This window comes from Ylistrum balloti, unplaced genomic scaffold (assembly GCF_031769215.1).
Source record: "Ylistrum balloti isolate Yb309-2 unplaced genomic scaffold, AGI_CSIRO_Ybal_v1 Utg369760, whole genome shotgun sequence".
NCBI lineage: Eukaryota > Metazoa > Mollusca > Bivalvia > Pectinida > Pectinidae > Ylistrum > Ylistrum balloti.
In genome coordinates, this window is record NW_026781959.1 from 633,651 (window position 1) to 643,160 (window position 9,510).

At 31.9% G+C, this 9,510-nt stretch overlaps 1 protein-coding gene across 1 annotated transcript; it reads left to right on the plus strand.

Annotated features, from left to right (window-relative positions):
• The first annotated feature begins 1,501 nt into the window (after positions 1-1,501).
• LOC132543611 (transcription and mRNA export factor ENY2) lies at positions 1,502-9,018 on the plus strand. The gene is made up of 5 exons (XM_060207125.1): positions 1,502-1,514; positions 2,404-2,484; positions 3,237-3,307; positions 4,976-5,050; positions 5,613-9,018. Exons 1-5 carry the CDS (start codon positions 1,507-1,509, stop codon positions 5,687-5,689), a joined length of 312 nt encoding a protein of 103 aa, XP_060063108.1. The 5' UTR covers positions 1,502-1,506; the 3' UTR covers positions 5,690-9,018.
• Positions 9,019-9,510: the final 492 nt, after the last annotated feature.

Sequence of the window (9,510 nt, forward strand, 5' to 3'; positions counted from 1 at the left end):
CTATGTCAAAGGATTGTAAAAAATTCACACAGGTGAATAGTATCTTTCAATGCAAATAGAAAATGCAGTATATAATCACATAATTTAACTGTTTAGTCCATATTGGTCTCAGCAGTAATTCTAGGAGCCATAAATGTGGAAATCTTTAAACAGAAAGCAAATTAGGACAATCACAATTGGCTAAAACGATTGCTAGACCTGGGGACCAAAGTTCCTCAATAGTCCTCTTTCTCAATGCTCTGCATGTGAAATCTTGAGACATCAAGTCACTTCATTAATAAAAAGAAAAACACTAGGAACTAGTACAGGGGAACCTACATATGGTTCGAGGCTCATCAAGTACTCTTCGAGAAAAAATGATAGCAGGTGTCAAATATCTTATTCATTTATTTCCAATTCTACAGACCCAAAGGACAACTTACAGAATGGAGAACAACAATACAACACAAATAAAAAATATCACTGTTATACATGCAACACAGACTAAAGGATATACTTGGGAAATGCAAATGGAACTTGCGATGAAAAGTATTCTTTATATTTACCTTCAACTCTGCCAGAGATAAACAAAACATATCAAAGTCTGGTGCAAAATGAAGAGAGTTAATATTGCATTATTTAAACCAGTGTCTCTTTTAACTTTCTTTTGAGTGTTTACTCCACTTTTCTGGCAGTAAAACTGATTGAAAAGAAATGACCGCGGATTACCACCTGGCACTAAAAACACATTTGATTGATTAAATATGGACACTAAAGTACTATTTACACATCTGAAAAGAAAGACATAGTCTAAAAATGTCCGGCTGTGTTCGAGGCTAGGAATGACTTTAGACATTGAATAGTAATCGACGTGTGCCTTAAAACATTAAAAAATAATAATAAGGATGGAGGACAACCAAAATATGGATTTGAGAACGATATATTCAGTACGTCTCAAAATAGAGATACAACAAAACATGATTGTCAAGAAAAGCTGGTCATTCTAATCAGAGACGTATATATCACATTGTGATATATACGTCTCTGTTCTAATATTCCGATCAGTCCTAACAAGGATAATGTATAACTAGAGACCAATAGAAATAGCGATGAAAATGATTGTTTTCGGACAGAGGGACGATTGAAAAGCAGAGTGAATACGGACAGCGGACGGACGTAACACTTGGAACAGATACCTTAGGAAAATCAAATTTTGCATTACAAAATTGATGATACCATTCAGATTCTATGAATATGCAATGGATAATGGACTCGGTTAAAAACCTCGAAACACATGTCTCGTTGATGGACGCAGTTTTTATTACAAGTTGTAACCGTGCTAATAACCATGTTAGCGCTTTCATTATTATTTCAAATAACATCAGAGTTTTAAAGTTTTGTGCATGAAAAGTTTTTTTTGAGACGACCCCTTCGACGCAGTCATAGCGGAAGCATAAAGCGTCTGTCTGATCCCTATTTTCTAACCAATCGTATTCGTCCTATAACCAGGTCAAAGAGGTCACCACCATGGCGGAGTAAGTAAATATTTCTTGCACGTTTTCGCTCAAACTTTCAACAATGTCAATGTTTTATGTATTTTAGGGCAGTTGTATGCTAATATTAAATGAAACAAGTAATAGTTAAAGTAACCTGAGCGTGAATTAGATCGATTCAACTCCGTCAATAAACGGAAACTGACAAACAATGAATGGTTACATTTGACAACTGTAACATGCATTCTTGATGTCGTTCCTAAGTCATTCCAATCTATAGTTATAAAATCGGGTACCAAATCAATCAGTTATTTGTTTTGAAGTTAACACCCACCCATGAACCCATTTGAACTTTATTAGCTATGAAACCAGCATTGATCAGGGTAAACAAATATATGTGCACAGCCTGTTGAAACTCTGGCATTATTGTACCGCCATTATCGGTAATGGAAGAAAAGTAATGGATCAAGGTTGTGAACAGATATTCAGAAGAACAAAATAAGATTGGATTATTGGATTTTATATTATATTTGTTTTGTTATATATTGATTAAGCAAAGTATCAGATCACAGAAATCCGACTCAAGGACTCTGACGTTTTGTTGACAAGAATATGCAAATAATCCCTGTAAAATATATATATTGACTCTATAATGAAAAATTACATATGTGTGATACAATCCAGGGTCTGGAAACAAGTCAAAGAGGAAGCAGTCTACTATCCCTTGTTTTATATGTTAATGTATAGTAAAGGAACTTTATCTTTACACTTCATTTCTAGCTGCACTGTTTAGAGTAATTTGTGATTAAAGGGGAAAAAAATCTCATTTAACATGACAGTTATGATATATACTGTTCTTTTCAATAAATTGTGTTTATATGTGGACAGTAAATTGTGAATCCAAACTCAAATTCTGTACTGCCTTTTACAGCCCACAAGACAGAAAGATAAAAGATGCACAGATGCGAGCAACCATCAATCAAAAGCTGGTAGAAACTGGTGAAAGAGAAAGGTAAACAACATAATAATGATTCATATACATTATAAATATTTTCAACGTTGTATCACATCATCAAGTTCTACACCTGATTAGATTTCTGTTGTCATTTTCAAAGAGTAAAAGAGTTCAAAGGTCACCACTTTTAATATAAAAAACATGTGTACATGATTTAATCACAATTCATTTAGTTAATGATCACACCAGATTATCGTGACATCAATTTCTGCATCTGGTTATATAGACTTTACAATTGATGGACATTGGTCAATATTAATTGGTCTGAAGAGTATCATAGGCTGGGGGTATATCTATATACATTCACTGCTAATGTCAGATAAAATATGTGTGATTAATTTATGCAAATTATCTGTTAATATCAAGTGATACATTATCAACACACCATATATACTACTTTCCACATGATATACCACAACATTTATCCAGTAACTGACACTGTATGCTAGTTTACATTCACTCAGCCCTACCATACCACTGTCATCACAAACCCTCCAATTTCATTTTGAGAAAGGCATACTTGAATCAAAGAAGTCTGTCCCTTTTGTCTCTAGATACAGTTTTACTTGGACCATGCAAGAAAAAGTATTCAGGAATATGTATGGTACATTGGTGTTTCAACTGATTTCTGAAAGAGTTATTCTGTTTGAAGCACAATTCTTTTTCTGTAGTCAAATATCCTGAAAAGAAAGGCTTTTACACCTATGTAGGGTGCATGATTTTACTTTGTCATTATTCTCTTTGTCCAGGCTAAAGGAGCTACTGAGAACAAGACTTATAGAATGTGGATGGAGAGACCAGCTGAAGGCCCATTGTAAAGGTATGTTTTATTAAAGTTTCTTCTTAGTATTACTGTCAAGGAATCAATAGAAAAGCTATATTCTTGTTTTGTTTATTAGCCCATTATCAGATGGTCAGCTGTTCCAATCACTTTTCATTTGCTGTCTACCTTCTGTCAATCCTTAAACAATTATTGTTTTTGATATTTCTGAAGAAGCACTGTATGGGTCATTCTGAAATTCCATGTGTAGCCTATTAGGTTTCTCTTTATCCCCAGGAGTGCCTAGTGTATTTTGGGACTGAAAAACAACATCAATGACAGATAGCCATCTTTGGTTTTTGACAGTCCTAGTTTGTTATTGCTATTTCTTGAGAAATGCTGGATGGATAATTCTCAAACTTCTTATGTAGGTTCCCCTTCGTCACTAGTTTTGCACACATCGTCAATTTCATGACTGGTCAAAAAACCAAGTGGCCATCTTGGTATTTGACAGTCATAGATTGTTGTGGCTATATAAGTAAGTACTGGATGAACCATTCCCAAATTTCATTAGTAGGTAAATAATTAACAGGCAGCCATCATTGGTTCTTCTGAAATTTTTTTAAAAACTATTTCTTGAGAAGGACTAGATTGATATTTTTTTCTTTATATGTTGGTTTCCTTTGGTCCCTAGATGTGACAGGCCATACAGGGTTTTCCATAAGAGCCAGTCGCCGGCCAATTTGACCGGCTACTTTGATCATTTGGCCGCCTACACCAATCCAGTTCCATAATAATGTTCCGTACACGACTACACATACACGGCAGGCCAGCCTCCTACTTTCACTACACAGCCTACTACTAACAAAATTATGGAAAACCCTGCCATATTAGATTTTGACAGTGAAAGTTTGTTATTACTATCTAAAGTACTGGTTGGATATTTTCATAATTTTTGATAATTCTTAACTTTGAATGGCTGAGTCACTGAGTAATACAAAATATCTTTTGAAGTTTTGGTCGGGAATCTTGTCTGACTTAATGCTTGTGTCATTGAGAGTACACTATATGTTTGAATTCTTCAAGTAAGAAGATGTATGTAGTTATATGTATGATGGAAAACAAAGATAGAAGTTCAAACAATCAAGCCAGCTTTGTGCTATAAATGGAACTAGCCTGGATATATATATATGAATCAAGCACAAATTAGAAACCTGTGGGAAATGCCAAACAGACAGAATAATGCACCAACAAACATTTATTCACTTTAAACATTGAGATCTGCTTCATTACAACATTCATGTAATGTAATATTAACAGGTAAAAATGTACATACCCGAGTAATTGTTAATGTTTGCTTCTTTTCTGTGCAAATAATAATGTAAAAAATAAATCCAAATTTTAGTATTCTGGTGAAATTAGTCAGCCATTAAATAGACACCAACTCATTGACATGCAAAATTGATCAAAGCTGAGTTTTTTTTAAATTAAAAAATTGACAACAATATGAAATTTAACTACATATTAGTGTTTTATAGAATGAATGATAACTTTTTCCATACCAAAGCATGTCAACTTTAACATGCCTAGAAATGGGTGTGTTTGAAAATTTATTATTGACATCCGTACTTTAAGTCTGAATTAACATGAAATTTTATGAGTGATATACTATTTCATTCACACTTTTTTAGTACTACAATCTGTTTTACTGTAACTTGTCATTTTCAGAGGTTGTAAAGGAAAAGGGTTTGGAGCACATTACTGTAGATGACTTAGTACAGGAAATAACTCCCAAAGGAAGAGGTAATGAATGAAGGCTGTTACGCCTCCAATGATCTGATGTTTAGAAACTTTGAATTTATAAAGTTGTATACTCTTATACTATGTTTTATGTACATTCTTATAAACATTATATCCTAAAGGTAATAGCTCAAATAAACAGTTCCATAATACAAATATACATGTACATGTATGGTTTTTAGCTTTGCTGAAAAATGTGTATCAATGTTATAGCATTGATTTCTGTATGACAACAACAACCAAAACAAAATAATTATATTAGTATCTCAGCTATGTTTAGTATCTGGTCTGTTTGAAGAGATTGATTGTATTAAACAATTGTTTTATCATAGATGTTCAATAATTTTTGTAGAACTTTTTATGGCCAGTCCAGAAATTCCAAAATTTTGATGAGTACCAATACTAGGAGATATAGTGTAGTCTCAATTTATGAGCAAGCTCCACAGGAAAAGACGCAAAAAATGTTTTACAGTTTGTGTTACATATTTTATAACAATGATGTTTGAAATGTTTGTGTTTGATATTTTCATAAACACTAATGCTTGATTTGTTTTTCTTTCAATAGCTCTTGTGCCAGATGATGTAAAAAAGGAACTATTGCAGAGAATTAGAACTTTCCTAGCAGAGCAGTCCAACATCTGATAACATGATGTACTGCGATCAGATTATTACTTTCTACTTTTTACAATGAAAAGTGGGCCAGTTAACAAAAAACAGAGTATGAAAACATCTTAAAATGTCAAAAGATATGTTTACATAGAAGAAGTACTGAAAATTATTGTTGAATAAGATCATACTGGTATCATTAAGAAAGGGAGATAAACATTTTTTGTAACATGGATTTGTGCTTGTGAACATACCGAAAGTATTTATTGTTTTATATTACTTCTGTAACTTTCGATTTGTGAGATATTGAATGCTATATATGTGGTGTGTTGGTGCATTTGTCACTCATTTTGTCACAGTCCACGAGTACTGTACATATAACGTCGAAATCCAGTCGTAGGTAGAACATTATACCTCACAGGCAAAGGCATATTTTTGTGATTATGGTGTAGTTTTCAACATTATAGTTGTTCTGTTTTAGAAAATTTTGTTTTTTTGATAAATGCTTAACAGTCATGTTTACTAATGAAAACACAGGAACATTCCATATACATTAAATGGATCTGTGATTTTGGCAGAGCGTCTTCCTTTTAGTTGTATACATAATGAATTCCTTCCAGTCCAATTATACAGAATACTCACAATGGTAAACAGTAGATTTAGGCAAGGAAAGTTTGATTTTGTCTTGAAATAGGTGTTTCTGTTTCAATGAAATCCCCCTAGATACATCTCTATTAGTGGACAGTTTGTATCTATAAAAGTTTTAAAGTAATTGAAATTAAAAAAAAAAAATAGTGTTATTTAGAATTGTTATTATTGTAGTCATTATGGGTAGAAATCTGACCTCTGCCAAGACAGTGTGTAGGAGTTACAGAGATAGAACAAAGAAGACAACCTCAAACTGTCTCGTATCACAATTTATTTAGATAGCTTTACTGTAAAACCACCAATGAGACGTCATCAAACTGTCTCATTTACAAACTAATTTTGATAAAGTTGACGTTTTTTTTAAATTGCTGAGAAAAAACAGCAATTGAGACAAATAAAACTGTCTCAAATACACACATTTAAATTTGGATACATGGTTTGTAAAACAGGAAAGGAGATCTTAGTGTTTTACTGTCTTATTAAAGTTGTTCACCACCCAGGAATTCATCATTTGTATGATAGTAATAATGTCATGCTTTGCTTGATCTTGTTGGTAGAAGTTTTTATACTGTTTATAGAGTTATTCAATACAGAAATTATAGAAAATTTATTCACTACTTCTATATATTTGTATTCATATTATTATAACATGATTATTATCATTATTACATTTAATAATATGAGTAGATATTTTTTGGAGATGATAACAAACATCCTCATCGCTAATGCTATTATTGTCATAATGAAAGGACAATTTCAACAAAAAGAACAAATGCTACAGTGAATGTTCAATGAAGATTGTAATCAAGTTAGTACAGAATAGATATGTATGTATAAGGCACGTGTTACCAGATAGCTAATACAGAGGTCCTTGTGTATCAGATATCTAATTTATTATTGATGAGTAAATAATTATTTAGGTGGGCAGATATTTGTTAATTTCTGTGACATTATCTCTTCTCTAAAGATTTCCTGTTGAAAAAACATGTAAACTAACCGTTGATGAATGATAATATGTGAATTGATAATGTTGATGCATTCAAACATAATACAATGATACATAGGAACATGGACATTCTAGTCGAGTTTTCTAGTTCTGTTAAGGAACATAACTCTTTACATAAAAGTTTTAGGTTAAATGGGAAATTGTTTTTGTTTTGTGTAAGTCTTGATATGGTAAATGCTATGATTAGTTTAGAATGTAGCATCATTTCGTCTCACTTCCTCACATTTTTCCGTGGTGAACACTTGCTGTAATACGCACACCAACATCAGAGTTCTCTTTAAGTCGATATATTCGGCAATTTTTGCAAGATGAAGTTAGGTAATCAGGAGATACATGTACATGAACGTGACAAAATACGTATGTATTACACATAGTTGTAGTAAACAGTTGTTGAAAATATAACTAAATATTGTTAAGAAGACCATATTTTTTGTTATTTTTTTCATGTGCATAATTTTCATTAATTGTACCATGGAAACTACGACAAACTGTTCTATCTTATTTTGAAAGTTATTTACCGTAGTCACATATTTGCCATTAATAGTCAATTAGTAGAAGTTATTTTTGTAATTTTATTTAAATGATTTCATTTGTTAATTTGCACTTGAAATTATGAAGTTTTTGTTTGATCAGAAATAGTCTTACTATATTTTTGGATTTTTCCTGCAGTTGATGTCTAGATATTATTTTGTAGATACACGAGTATGAACTATTTGCACAGTCCTAGATTTTCATGGATATTTCAAAGTATCATATTCAAATAATAGTGTGCAATCAAAGCCAAAAAGTGGAGAAAATAGGAAGGTGTGTTGTTTTTATTGATGATGAACTGGTTGGTTATTCTTCAGACACTGTATTGTTGTCTCATTGACCTGCATCTTATTTGTTAATCAGTGCCATTCTGTAACAAGTTATTTTATTTTAAATTTTGTTTACAGCTAGGTTTAAACCACAACAAAGATTAAGAAGACCTTGAATTATAATCTTATCTAATTACCAAATCGAAATTTAAAATGGTCCCTGATGTTTGGTTAAATTGATATGCTCAGCTGTGAGTTAACAAGATTCCGAGATTCTGTTCAAATATATTAAATAAAACAACAGAAATAGAGTTTGCAGAAAGGTTTTTTTCCTTTCCAATATTAAAGTAAAAAGATGTCTACCCCCAGTGGGCATTAGTGTGGTGGTGTGATATTTAGCCAATGAATAAACATACATCTGTTTTGTATCATTTTATCGTCCTTTTGATTAAAAAGAAATTGATCTTTTTATACAGCACCTTAAATGATTAAATTTTCAGTTGATTTTTAAATTTCAAAGAATTGGCTCCATGTTTACAGCTCATTTCTAATTTTTAAATATGGCAAATATTGGTATCCACTTTGAATCATCAAGGAAAGTAACTGTCAATGTGCAGAGTCACCACCTAAATATATCAATACTGATATTGTCTATTATGTTAATGATCCTTCCTGAACTGTGTATATATACATGTTGATCAAATATATATTTGTGTAGGGTATGTAATGGTTTGGGATTTCAGTGTTTATTTTCAGAAAATGTTCTCAGAAATATTCTTTCATTATTTTTGTTATATAATGTTCACAGTACCTGTATTTTACAGTTCTTTACAAGATACATATATAATTGTACATGTTGCCTTTCATGAACATGTCACTGAATTGTATAATAAATAAATGGTCACCATGTAGATAGCGTGTCTCCATTGTTATGTTACAATAGTGTGTCCTTTATCTGAAGTATGAAGAAATGAGAATAAGGAATGGATACATAATCTATCACAATATGTCTATGTACAAGAAGCTGGAAGAAACAAAAGTATGAAAATACGAGAGTGAAGGAGAGGATTAAAGTCAAATTTCACTGTTTGACTGGACACATTCTGAAGTTGTTTGGATTCAATATATTTGTGAAAAGGAAAGGACCATCTCCTTGAAAGATTAAAATTTGATGATTAAACAAATTAATTGTTCTACTGGACCTATATAATGGATAGGTAGGTAGTAATTACAGGTCATTAAAGGTCAAAAGTTGAATGTCTTCTCTTCAGAATGATGCTAAAATGAACAATATTTGGTCTAAACTAAAGGTGATACACAACAGTGGAGGAGGGAGATATATGAAATGAATCACCAGTAATGATATCACTAACTTGATTTAGAGATATCATAAGTGATATCAG

Excerpts from the sequence above, each read along its gene's own strand:
- LOC132543611 (XM_060207125.1), top strand. Across the intron at positions 2,485-3,236 it reads GAAACTGGTGAAAGAGAAAG|GCTAAAGGAGCTACTGAGAA; the intron begins GTAAACAACATA and ends CTCTTTGTCCAG. Across the intron at positions 3,308-4,975 it reads GCTGAAGGCCCATTGTAAAG|AGGTTGTAAAGGAAAAGGGT; the intron begins GTATGTTTTATT and ends TGTCATTTTCAG.